Genomic DNA, 13,644 nt, shown 5'->3' with positions numbered 1-13,644 from the left:
GGAGCTTGAAGAGAGCACTTCCACATAGCTGCTGATGCCCTCACCCCTGCTAAGGCAGACTTCACTGAGACAGAGCAGTTGCTTAGGTGTGTGGCATATTCTCTAACTATTCTAGAGTTGATTTTTTCAGAAATTAAACTGACAGATCTCTTTACCTCTTACGTTTTTGAAGATTTCAGTGAGTTGTGCTTTGTTTCATATCCTATCTATCTCCAGCTGAGCTATATTTTAATCTGTGAGCATGTTTCAATGCTGTGAATAAAAGTAGGTAGCCTGCAGGCAGGCCTTATTTAAGCCATCCTTGTGTGTGTGCTCTCAGCAACCTCACAAGGCTATGGCTTACTGGGAGCATATACAATACTGTCTTCTTTTTTAGTTACTGGTTTTTGTTAGTTTGTCAAAATGACTTTAGTTCTGTTTCCACTAAATACCCATTTTTGACTCTTAATACTCCAGATTTTAAGATAAAGTTGATGCCTGTCATTTTCCATGCCTTTATTTTGTACCCATCTTCACTCCTCACATAATTTCTTATTCTACCTACCAAACTTACTTGTGCCCCGCTCTTTTTACAAAGAGCAGTTCATGAAGAGGATAATGGAGTGGGGAAGAGAAAGTATATAAAAACAAAACTTAAAGTGCTGAGTCTACTTCCATAGTTGTTAAATCTTTTACTCTGATTGCCTCTAGAATTATGACCAAATTAATTTTGGCTGGTGAGTCTTTAAATACAGGATTTTGTGCAGTGAACATTTAAGGACGAAAAAGGAAAAAAAAATATGTGTTCTGCTTGTTTTTCTAGTTTGGACCATTTTCAGAAAAATATGATGTCACTACAGCCCCTGGTCCCCCAAACCAGTGCAGGCCCCCGCAAGTGACGTGCAGATCTGCGACTTGTGCACAAGTCAGTTGGGAGGTATTGTGATTTCCACCAACTTTCATACTTTTCCTAAGAGATTGAAGTAGTGCATGTAAAAGGAAAAAGGTGAGCTTTTCTTATTGCTCCTTCAGTTACACCGTGAAAAGCGAGTCCTAGATACATTCGCCTGGTAAAAGTGAGTTAAATGTTCGAGTAAGATATATTTGCCTTCCAAGTAGTTAGGTTCTACTTCATGTTATTTGGTGTTTTTATCAGAGGCTTGCTTTCTTTACTGAGATATTTTAGCCACTGGTGAACTTTGAAGAAACACAATATTTTGCTCAAATTCATGATCATCAGTGTACTTACTGTATATTGTAAATTAGTGTTTTCAGCTTCCTTTGAAGTTTAATGATTAAATATCTGTGTAAGTTAACATTCTGTCTTCAAATTATTTTGAAGTTTCTTTAGCTAGGATACTCTGACTCTTAGGCTTATTTTTCTTTCAGGTATGAGCAGTTATATTTTTGGCTATTCATATAGTTTTAATGAATAAAAATGTAAAGAAGTAAGTACATTGTTGGTTGTGTTTAGATGTTTCAAATAAATTCAAAAGCAATTTCATTTTTTCTTTTTCAATTTCATTTTTAATACGTTAGAAGAGAGAATATTTTTGCCTCTACATTATTTAGTTAATATCAAGCCTAAGAAAACTATCCTTTTCTTAAAGATTCCTTTGAGTAATGGAACTGATGTCACTGAGTACCGGCTGGAGTGGGGAGGAGTTGAGGGAAGTATGCAGCTGTGTTACTGTGGGCCTGGCCTCAGTTGTGAATTAAAAGGACTCTTACCAGCTACTACGTATTATTGCAGAGTTCAGGTAGGTGATCAGTGCCTCCGCACACATACTGTCCAGGCTCTGGTGTGGAGAGGTCACTGTCACAATCAAGTCTTTGTTAACTTCACTTTATTTGTTTGTAGGCTATGAGTGTTGTGGGTGCAGGTCCTTTCAGTGAAGTTGTAGCCTGTGTGACTCCACCATCAGTTCCTGCCATTGTGACCTGTCTTCAAGAAATAAGTGATGATGATATAGAAAATCCCCATTACTCACCTTCTACCTGCCTTGCAATTAGCTGGGAAGAGCCTTATGACCATGGTTCAGAAATCCTTGCCTACAGCATAGACCTTGGAGATAAGCAGCCCTTGACAGTGGGGAAGACGACAAGCTATATCATAGACAATTTGCAACCTGACACAACATACAGGTACGTTATAAAATCTGTTATTATTATTATTAAATTTAAAGAGCATCAAAAACTTAATTTTAATTTTCCTTAGCCACATTCATAGTCTAGAAATTCTTCACATGGTAAATGACTATAAATGAAAAATCTCTATTATATTTTATATTTAACAGAAGGTTAATCTTTTGTCCTGGCACTAATGAGAATGTTTTCGATTAAACCTTTTTGTATTATCTCAAAGGCAAATGCTATAAACTAGAGCAAAATTGAAATAATCAATTCACCTACTACTAGTTATGAATGCTGAGTTATAAACCCCCCAAAAAAGTAAATAAAATAGCCATAAGCTAAACTTTTTTTTTTTTAATTTGTCATTTAGAATACGAATTCAAGCCTTGAATAGCCTGGGAGCTGGTCCTTTCAGCCACACGATTAAATTAAAAACGAAGCCCCTCCCACCCGATCCACCTCGGCTGGAATGTGTTGCCTTTAGCCACCAGAACCTTAAGCTTAAATGGGGAGATGGAGCTCCAAAGATATTATCAACAGATGCTGTTCAGTACCACCTTCAGATGGAGGATAAGAATGGAAGGTAGGTTCTCTTACTTCCTTTTTCACATGTAATTTTGGGGGTTAATGTTTGCAAATGTTTATAGTGTAAATAGTTTATCAGAGCAGAGTAAAGACTATCCTGAGGGGCCAACTAGGTGGCTCAGTGGGTAAAGACTGCCGAGCCTCACAACCTGAGTTTAATCCCGAGAGCCTCACGCTGCAAGAAGAGAACCTACTTCTGCAAGTTGTTTAACCTCCACACGTGCTCCATGCACACACACACACAAACTTAATTAAAATTTAATAAAAGTACTTGTGAGAACTATCAAGTCCTTATAAGTGTATGCTTACTGAATCTCAGAAGGCTCCCTCTGGCTTTCCTCTTGGAATCCCAATGGTACTCGGGGAGGTTAAGTAGGCTACTCCTGAATTCTGCCCTGTGAACCTTGGCTGTGAGGTAACTCTGTAGTATTGATTTCCAGCTGGACACAATTGACAGAAAGTGATTGTGATTTACTCAAGGCTTCTGAGGTCTTCCGACAGCACGGTGATGACTCCCACTCCTGATACAAGGGCACACTGAATCAAAATCAACAGCAGTTCAGTCCGGTCCTCACTGATGCATCCCAGTTGGACGCTGTGATTTATTGTCCAGCGTCATTGCTGCACTGCCCGTCATCCTATTTGTGCCTCTTTCATGGTTTTCTACACATACTTCTTACACACCACACTTACACAGCCCTAGGAAACCCTGTATTTCAATTACAGTATGTTATTCCAAGTACTCTTAACATTATTTAAACACCAACACAGAATAGTTTGTTCACCCTGTATTCCATATAAATATTGCCATGTACCTTCTATAGCTGCTAATATTCATGTATTTTAAGATCTTATGTATCTTTATATATGAATCTGTATATCTTTGTATAATATTTTAAGCTTTTGAACTACACTTCTGTATTTTCACTTAATTAGAAATTTTTAAAATACCAATGACAGTTTTTCCAAGGTTTACATTGGTTTTAATCACTTTTAGGAACAAATATTCATGGTCTTAGTGTGTGTTTCTTAATGTCTGTGCCTTTATTTATGGCAGAATTATATATGTATCCTTTTTTCCAAAATGTTCTTTGCCATGGATTTGTGGTACAACCAATTTATTTTGAACTGTGCGCAGTGAGGTGTTTACTGTTGTTGGATTATTTGCTCTCAAGATGAAATACGGCTTGCTAGAAATACTAACTTAGTGCTAGACTAAAGTCACAGGTTTTAAGAAACCATTTATTCTCAGCATTCATAACTAGTAGTAGGTGAATTGATTATTTCAATTTTGCTCTAGTTTATAGCATTTGCCTTTGAGATAATACAAAAAGGTTTAATCGAAAACATTCTCATTAGTGCCAGGACAAAAGATTAACCTTCTGTTAAATATAAAATATAATAGAGATTTTTCATTTATAGTCATTTACCATGTGAAGAATTTCTGGACTATGAATGTGGCTAAGGAAAATTAAAATTAAGTTTTTGATGCTCTTTAAATTTAATATATAAGCTTAATAAATTAAGTCAACATAATCTCTTTTGTTTCTTTGCTCTTGTTTTTTAGAGATATTTTTAAATTTTAATTTACATGGTATGTTAATGTTTTGCCTGCATGTATGTTATGCAGCACATGCATGTCTAGTACCCTCAGAGGTCAGCAAATAACATTGGATGCCCTGGAACTGGAGTTACATTTGCTTGTAAGGCACTGTGTTCATGCTGGGAACTGAACTAGGATCCTTTACAAGAGCAGCCAGTGCTCTAACCATTGAGCAAGCCCTCTAGCCCCATTTTGCTCCTTTTTCGTTTTTACAGATAAGCACATTTGTTGTATGGTGGCATCAGAATATAGATTTTGTCATTTTCAGCTGTTTTTAACTATTGTTGCCCACCATCCTTACTTTGTTACTTGAAAAAAGAGTATTTCAGAGGTTCGTATGGCTGGGCTTATTTAGTTACTGCTTATTGCAAATATATTTATTTCAGGTCATTCACTGTGTTTTATTCGTAACCTGAATTCAGTTTCCAGGCTATTTAGCATTGTCTGAACAGTCATTGCTCATTCCTCAGTTTCTAAAACTTTTTAAAACTGCCCATTGAAAATACTGAGAAACATTCAATTTATGAGTAATATATTAGGGAAAAGAGTGTAAAATTACAAACGTCTACCGAATAGTAGTAGTTCATATGGATAATTTATTTGAAATTATACAGTCTCTCATAGTACTATCTAAATCTCTAAGAAAGATCACTAAGCTAGCTAAAATTATGCCTGTGCATTAAGAATTCCCTTTTGTTTTCAGATAAAAATGAGAAATTTAAGTGCAGATTATCACGTGGCTCAAGTCCATGTTGTAGATTATGACTTGGTTAGAAGTAACTCATAATAAAAGCAGTTGTCCTGCTTTTATTGTTGTCCTGATGCCTTTTGTAAACATAAAAGGCAGTAAGCAAAGCCAAAGCTGTACCAGAAGCCTAAGAAGAAAGGATGGATGGTTGAACACTGGATACATTCGTGAGACATTTTTCTGTCAATAAGTCAGATCTGGAGACCTACATATGTGATTCTTATTAGCTGATGAAAAGCATAATTATCGATTGCTCCTGAGTTAGGTTTTGGAGCCACTTGTTGTTTCTAAATAAATGCCCAGTTATACAGCAGTAATGGATTTTAAAACATTTTTGTATGATAGTTGGTTATTTCCATTACAGGTTTGTCTCCCTGTACAGAGGACCTTGTCATACGTACAAAGTACAAAGGCTCAGTGAGTCCACATCCTACAAGTTCTGCATTCAAGCCTGTAATGAAGCCGGGGAAGGTCCTCTCTCCCAAGAGTATATTTTCACCACTCCAAAATCTGTCCCGGCTGCCTTGAAAGGTAATTTAGAACCCCTGAAGTTATTTTATTTAATAAAGCCTTTATTTTGATTAAAATGTAGCATCCAGTGTCTCCATCAGTTACAGAAAAGCATAGACCAAGCACATCTTAGGGGTCCACTCATTCATCAAAGCTGTTTTGTTTGTTGCAGGAATACTCAAACAAGTCATTGATCTTTTTAATGATCTGACATGAAATACTAAATAGAATAAGTAAGTTGTGTTTCTAATTAGGTCATTTGCTACTTGTTGTTATTTAAGGAGTAAATATTACAAGCCCTGGTCATTTAAATGTTTCATTTTGGAATGAGGTCTCCTAGAAAAACAGAGTCTATTTAGCTTCACACACAAACATGTACTCACGCACATACACACTGTACACCTATTCCTAATTCTAAAGTAGCTCTTACTTTAAGTTACTCTGGCAGACACGGTACTTTGTGACGATGAGATGAAAATCCACTGCCCTCTGAGAACTAGTGGCAGAGACTGTTGGGACAGTGTCCTGTGTCAGGCACCGAGTCATGTGTTAAGCAGAGCCACAGCTGGCACGACTGTAACTCGCCTGTCCGATGTTGACAACTTTCCCTGCGCAGTTCGCTTGTTCCCTTATCCAAGTTAGCATCTCCGCTTCATAAGGATTGTTGTTTCTAAAGTCTCTTTATATCCTGTTGCAGAAGTTCACCGTTTACATTTATAACTTGTTTTTAGAGATTTGTTGATTTTGATTAAAACAGGTGTCTAAATATAATGTGCCAAATTAAATAAGAACTGATTTTGTTTGTTTTATCTAGCCCCCAAAATAGAGAAAATAAATGATCACGTTTGTGAAATTACATGGGAATATTTACAGCCAATGAAAGGTGACCCAGTTATTTATAATCTTCAAGTTATGATGGGAAAAGATTCAGAATTCAAACAGGTATGTGTCAATATACTGTTTTATATGTACATATTTTTATCCTTCATTTTTATTTTCAGTAAAAGATTTGGCTTTATTTCCTTTCTAACTAAAACATTTGTTCAGTGAATATTACATTCCAGCTATTTTGGAATTAAAAATATTTTGTGAATGTACTCCCCTTGGATAGATTGTCCATTCATTCAGCACGTATTCATTGAACTCTTTGTCAGCAGTCAGGACACAGCAGTGAAAAGCACCTACCTTGATGGAAGTCAGAGAGGAGTGGAAAGGCGCACCTCAGTATACACTTATGTCAGATACGTGGAAGTGCACTGGAGAAAAGAGAGAGCTGAGTCAGAGAACTGGGCAATGCTGTAGTTTCCTTAAGGAGGTGCTATGAGAACACTGTAACCAAGAAGAGTCCCCAAGGCAGCAGAGTGCTTGTTAAATTTGACCAGCAGTCAAGAGGGCAGTATGAGGTAAAGGGCTCCCCCAGACAAACTTGAAGAAGTCAGGTCGTTTCTTCCCAGCGGTTACTAAGAAAAATCGGCCTTATCCTACCCTAGTAGCTGACCTTGTCAGCACACTTATTGTTGAGCTTGCTGAACTCAGACCTGACAGTTCCTGGTTCCCCTTCAGCGCAGCCCCTACAGACTCTGTCTGCCCCACAGTTCTCTTGAGAAGTAAACAGTACAGGAAGCCATCTTGATACAGAGGTGATGTGGACATCCCACTGACATCCTGGGCCATGCAGTAACTTTTACTCCAAGTAAAATGAGAAGCCAGGGAAAGATTTTTTATCAGAATAGTTACATAATCAGACACATTTTGATTACATTGTTAAAATCAGAGTAGGACAAAGACAGACTCCAGAAAATCAGAAAGAAGGCTTCAGTAAGAATAATTATTACATTATAATAATAATATTTGGATGAGCAATAACAAGATGAAGTTCTAAGGAAGTCAGTATTTTAAACTTTATAGTTAATAATGTAAAGTAGGTGGTCCCTCTGTTATTGCTGTTATTGTCCAGGGCTTGAATATAACAGTTTAACAATGTTATTATATATTGAATATAACGATAGCCCTTTACAATGAAAGGTTAGGGGAAGTGTCACTTTCCTGGCAGGAAAACTTCCAGGACAGCTTCTGATAGAGAATGAGTCATGGAGTGTCTAATGATCAGTGTTTCTTGGGAAAATCTGCAAACAATGTGGTCTCTGTGAGAACTGTACTTCATCTGACCTTTTCTTCCTTTTTTTTTTTTTTCTGTCAACCACCTTCAGTTTTGAGTGCTTACAAAGGTTTTATTTTTTTATTGTAACTTAAAATTTCTTTTCCCATTAGAAAAATACACCGTCTGTCTGCTTTATTCCAGCCTTATGATATTAATAACAACAGAATTTTAATGCATGTATTTTTATTTAAAATAATATATAAAGACAGTATCTTAGCTAAAATCACAGAGGGCTCCAAGAGTTAAAGTTGGCATACTATTGTTTTGCTCCACTAAATCATCTGTTAAGTGACATGATAATTAGATTTCAAATGTAATTTACACATGAGCAGATTTCCTTCCAAGGAAGAAGCAAAATTAATCTTAAAGAAAATGTTCCTCCCAGCCTCTCCAAGTCGAACTAAAAATGTGATCTCAGCATCTTCCATCCCAATTTCTTCAGTGTCCAGAGCAGTATCTCTGTGTCCTTTTTCCTACCAGCTCATACCTAGCCCCACAAGAGCTGCATCAGGGCCTCATAGCCCTATTTGACAGCAAGAGCCCAACTCCTTTCCAGTCCCTCACACAGTTTCGTGATGAGAATTCCTTCAACACTTTCAGTACTATAGTACTACAGATTCTTTGAGTTAAAAATACCTAAATTTAGGACTGGGCATTGCTGGCACATGCCTTTAATCCCAGCACCCAGGAAGCAGAGGCAGGCGGATCGCATTAGTTCTAGGGCAGCCAGGGCTTCAGAGAAACCCTCTCTTGAAGGAAGGGGGACAACCTAGTACAATTAAGATATTCTCACTCCTTTCCTCTGCTATTCTACTTCTTTACTTCTCACTTGTCACCTTCAAGGCAGCTGTTGAGGACTCTTCTTCCCTAGCCATAATAGCATACTCTTTTAAGATAAAATGGGAAAGAAAGTTCAAAGTAAAAAAAAAAAAAAATTTAATCAGTCACCACACCAAGCATTCTGAGTTCAAGGTTATATATGTATGTGTGTGTGTGTACACACACACACACATATATATACACACACACACACACATAGGATTTACATTGATTTCTTCTATAACATTCTGTTTTATGTAAGTTACTCTATCTTATCTCAGACATGGATCCTTTAACTTGTCAGCATCTACATTTTTACCTGAAGTCAGTAATTTCACTACTTTGTTAGATACATGCAGGATTGTGGGGACAGTATATAAAAATGAGATGAACTCTTACACTGCCTCTTCGGGAGCAAACTGATTTGTTAAAAGTTAGATTTACAGCACAAGTCAGTTGGGACAAGCAGATCGTGTGATGGAGTGCAAATGTAGGTTTCTGTAGGTGTGCCTTGTAGCCCACCAGCCCTGGAAGAAGCCGCCTAGGCGTGGCATGATGAACCTTGGTTGTCTTGCTGGTAGATGGAGAAGCTCATAGGTGAAAATGATAATGTATCTGAGCGTCCACTGTCAGCTGGGTACTGTGTTAGCACTTTAACAAGCATCAGTGCATCACAGCCTCATAATTGCCATCTAATTAACTGTCATCGATTGAGCTTCTGAGGGAAGTGCTCAATGAACGATGATGCCACAGTGCAGGGCTTGAGTCACAAGGTAACCAGCTCTGGTGCAGAGCTTCCTCCTTTCTGCAACACACCATTGAAAATCCAGGTAGCTCCAGGATTGTTCGTTTCTCTTCTAAGTCATGGCCATAGAGTTAGGTTTTAAGATTGTAGTCCGTGATTCCAAGTGACCAGTCTCTAAAGTTGACAAAGTGATTTGGCAGTGGATACCCATAGACAATTTTCCTTTCTGTTGTTTGATTTGACAGATGCTTAAAACTGTAGAAATTCACTACTTAGGTAGTCTTGGCTCCTCTAATTACAAAGTGAACAAGTTTATACAATCTTCTGTCTCATACAGTGAGTTCACAGAGAACAAAAACAACAAAAAGATGACTTCTTTTTCTCTTTTTTGAGTAAACTAGGGAAGTGCTTGGGAACTGCTTTCTGTATTTGACATTTTGTCACTTTGGAGCTCATCTTTACTCTAACTCACTTGTAAACTATGAGGACCCATCTCACATCCTTAACTTTTGCAGCACACAGGCAAGTACTTGGATGTTTTTAAAATGTCATTTAAAAGGATAAAATTAAGGCCGTGAGATGGCTCCATTCACCAGCTGAGGTGTGAGGTACTTGCCACGCAAACTTAAAGACTTTGAGTTTGAGCCCTAGCATCCCCACAAAACCAGGAGCAGCAGCATGTGCCTAAAATCCCAGTGCTTGGGAAATGGACACAGGAGAGTGAGAGACTTCTCAAAACAGTATTAATAAATAATGCAGCGAGTGCTTAAAGAAAGTAAGAAAGCCATGAGGGCCCTCTGACCTGCATGTGCAAGTGTGCAAGATGAAACCTGTGATACTCAGAAGTGTTCACATCTAAAGCTGTGCAAATATTTTCTGTCCAGATTTTGTGCTCCATTCTCCAACCTTTCCTTAACAGATTTACAAGGGCCCTGATACTTCATTCCGGTATGCCAGCCTTCAGCTCAACTGTGAGTATCGATTCCGCGTGTGTGCCATTCGCCAATGCCAGGACCCTGTGGGGCACCAGGACCTGGTAGGTCCCTACAGCACCACAGTGTTCTTCATCTCCCAGAGGACAGAGCCCCCGGCCAGCACCAACAGAGACACTGTGGACAGCGCGCGGAACCAGCGCACTCTTAGTGACCAGCAGTGTGCCGCCGTCATCATGGTGTTGTTTGCTTTTTTTTCCATTCTGATTGCCTTTATCATTCAGTACTTTGTAATCAAGTGAAAATATAACTTTATTTTTAACACTGTATTACATTTTATTTTGTCATGTACTAAAATTATTTCTGTATTTCTTTTACAAAATGGTGGCATTTAGCACTGGCATTGAGACTATATATTGAAACATGGTTTTGGCCTTTTCAGTGCTTATGTTGTTAGGCAAAAGCTGACACTTCGTGAGAGTCCAGCCACAGAAGCATCAGTCTGGGAAGGACTGGTTCTTTTATTCTTGGGTTGGGGCTTCCCACCTTTTTTCTTTTTTCTTTTTTTTTTTTTCTCTCCTCCCACCCCCACCCCACATTGGATATGCCTTCTAGTAGAACAAACTTCCTAAAAGGCAGCATTTATGATTGTTTTGACCAGTCAGCATGAGTAAAAATAGCCACATCTATTTGTTTTGAAGATGATTACCATGTGAAATTTTCAGAATGATTAGAATTTACACTAACGTGCTCTACGAAACTTGTTCAAGTCTGATGCTGTGAAAGCAATCTAGTGCTATATTTCTACCTCCTCATTTGTCTTAATTGTTTGGTAAGTAGAATTTTGATGAAAACTGGAGGGCTTAGCAAACAGAAACTGGATGAAGGAATCTGAGGGAGAAAAGCTCCTGTTTGGTCATTGTGGAGTTCTTTCTTACACATACACATGAATTCACAAGTGAGTCTAAGAAAGCACAGACCCAGAAATGTCAATCTTTACTTGAACAGTACCTCTTTTTGGGATTTGAGAACAGAGGACATTTAAATAATAACTAAATTTGAAGCCCTTAGCTTCTGTTTTCTGGGCCTTTAAACTGTGTGTTCGCGTGTGTGTGTGTGCATGTGTGTGTGTGTGTGTGTAAGTGCATACATGTACATAGGAGCTGTGTGCAAGACTGTCAGGTAAGGAGACGTGTCTGCGCTCACCACCTGGTCTAGGCTATCTTTGAAGGACTCCCAGTGGCTTTGCAGCATCTCCTGTAACTACTGCCGTTGCCATCAGAATTTCTAATCAAACTCAACCTTTTTGTTTGGGGTACCAAATCTGAAGACAAAATTAATTTGCACCAGTAAACTTCAAGCTGCTTTCTTTCTTTGAGAAACTAATGTTTAATGTATAATGTCTGTTTGGATACTGTTCCAAATTGTCGATTGCATGTGGGTACCGCTGCATTAGAGCACTTTGCAAATTGCACAGTTCATTAATGTTTTGTGAGCTTGCATTTGTGAGTTGTTGGATGGTCAGATTGAACTTCGTCATATCACATTGTACATCTCACCTCGATAGCAATGACTGCCAGTAATAATACAGTCTGCAATGAATTTATATGAAAATTTTGTTTTATCACATCTGTTATCTGTAGACATCTGTAACTAGCTTCTTTAATTTATTATTTTAGTTTTAGAGTATTGGGTCACTAATTTTTAGTTGCTGAGGTCTGCATTTTAGTGATTACTAAGCACTCTGTCTGTCAAAAAGTAATGTATGTTTTGTGCTTTGATGAACTTTGAAGAGTTTCCCTTATAATAGAATGGGCATGTATTGTAATTGTTTTATGTCAAATGATCTGCGCTATAGAAAAAAACATTAACCTTTACTCAAAAAAGAAACAGATAAACTTGGCCTCTCCAAGTGTAAGAAAACCCTGTCACTATAATATACTGTATGTTTACATTTTATTTAATCTCTTACCAATAGGGTGATAACTTGTCCCCCAAACAACAGCGATTACGATTGTTTTCTAGAAACTTCTTAAAGTGCCGCATTTGGCAGTACAAATGAGTCTGAGTGTAAGAGCCCAGAGATTTCTATATAGTTGAATGTCTAAAATGGTAAAATGTGCCACATAGTGGCTTATGTTTTTCATAGTAATTCAAATGAACTCCTATTTTTGATAGTAAATGTCATTTAATAGTGTACTTGCCATTTGAACCTCACTGCAATGTTAGTGCAGAGGAGAAAACAATTTTTAATGTAATCTTGATTTTACCTCATATATTGTACATTCCAAAAACTCAACTTTTTAAAGATGATAGATACACTACCAAACATATCACCTTAAAATTGTATACAGTTGAGCTTCATACAAGTGAAAAAATATAATCTCATAATACATAAAGTATGTAGCAAAGTATCTGTAAAATCCATGAAAAATAAAAGTTGTATCATTCTTTTTTGAGATCTGCTTTTTTATTTATAAACAGTTGATCACATGATACCTCTATAAGAAAATGAAATATTTCCTCTGCCAAGGGGCTTACAACAGTTGCACTAGCAGTATTTGAACTTCAGCCTGAGGGAACACATACTCATTACACAAGTCAATCTAGTAGACTCCAAAATTAAATTAGAAGCTTTTACCCCAGCACTTGGGAAGCAGAGGCAAGTGTGCTCTCTGAGTTCCAGGGCTTGGTTTCTAATTCACAGAGCTTGTCACCGATTTGAAGCAGATTGTCTTTATGCAGAGGGACCTCACGTGGTCCAAGGAGACAAACACATAAAACTAGTTTAAAACCAGAAGTGGCCCTCTCTGCCTCAAAACAAGTGATGCTGTCATGTTCCAGTTCTTTTGTCTAAGTTGGCATCTTCTCCCTGTGTTCTTTTGGTTTCTGTTTGAGACAGGATATCTATTGTTGGCCTTGACCTCCTATCCTGCCTCCGTCTCCTAAGTTCTGGAATTGGTATGTGCACCAACATGCCCAACTTTTCCCTGGTAATCTTTGAAACATCTCTGAAAAATGTTTTTGACCCCCACCCCCACCCCCCAGAAAAAGAAATGTGTGTGTCTGTTTTATCTGGATGAGCTTACCATTGTCCTTGCCACACTGAGCCTGTCTCCATCATGCCAGGGAATCCCGGATGGACTGAAAGTTGCAAAAGCATCCACTGCAGAGCGACAGGAACCTGCGCAGTCAGTGGGTCTCACCTGGATATGTCCTAACATGTCTCTGCTATGCAGAGAAACCTGGGGACACCTGAGCCCAGATCCCTGTGATGTCAGGTCCCAGAGGTTTGTGAGGGGAGAAGCTAGCTGTGTCTTCCCCTTCCACGGCCAGCTCTGCTGCCTCTGCCTTTCACTTAAGATGTCTTCTCTGGGGCTGGTAAGATGGCCCCATGGGTAATGGCACTCGCAGGCAAGTCTCAGGATC

At 38.3% G+C, this 13,644-nt stretch overlaps 1 protein-coding gene across 4 annotated transcripts in view; it reads left to right on the top strand.

Annotated features, from left to right (window-relative positions):
• Window positions 1-12,674, top strand: part of Fndc3a (fibronectin type III domain containing 3A) — a 149,076-nt gene extending 136,402 nt beyond the window's left edge. For all 4 annotated transcript variants that reach the window (XM_060391429.1, XM_060391428.1, XM_060391430.1 and 1 more), the window contains 7 exons: window positions 803-916; window positions 1,590-1,739; window positions 1,841-2,124; window positions 2,483-2,695; window positions 5,413-5,579; window positions 6,373-6,500; window positions 10,203-12,674. In XM_060391429.1, the coding sequence (XP_060247412.1) occupies window positions 803-916; window positions 1,590-1,739; window positions 1,841-2,124; window positions 2,483-2,695; window positions 5,413-5,579; window positions 6,373-6,500; window positions 10,203-10,517 (1,371 nt within the window). In that variant the 3' untranslated portion in view covers window positions 10,518-12,674. The remainder of the gene's footprint in view (window positions 1-802; window positions 917-1,589; window positions 1,740-1,840; window positions 2,125-2,482; window positions 2,696-5,412; window positions 5,580-6,372; window positions 6,501-10,202) is intronic.
• The last annotated feature ends 970 nt before the right edge of the window (window positions 12,675-13,644 follow it).

The sequence above is a fragment of the Meriones unguiculatus genome, chromosome 9 (assembly GCF_030254825.1).
Source record: "Meriones unguiculatus strain TT.TT164.6M chromosome 9, Bangor_MerUng_6.1, whole genome shotgun sequence".
Taxonomy (NCBI): Eukaryota; Metazoa; Chordata; class Mammalia; order Rodentia; family Muridae; genus Meriones; species Meriones unguiculatus.
The sequence above is the reverse complement of the archived record's forward strand: the minus strand, read 5'-3'. Positions and strand labels throughout refer to the sequence as shown.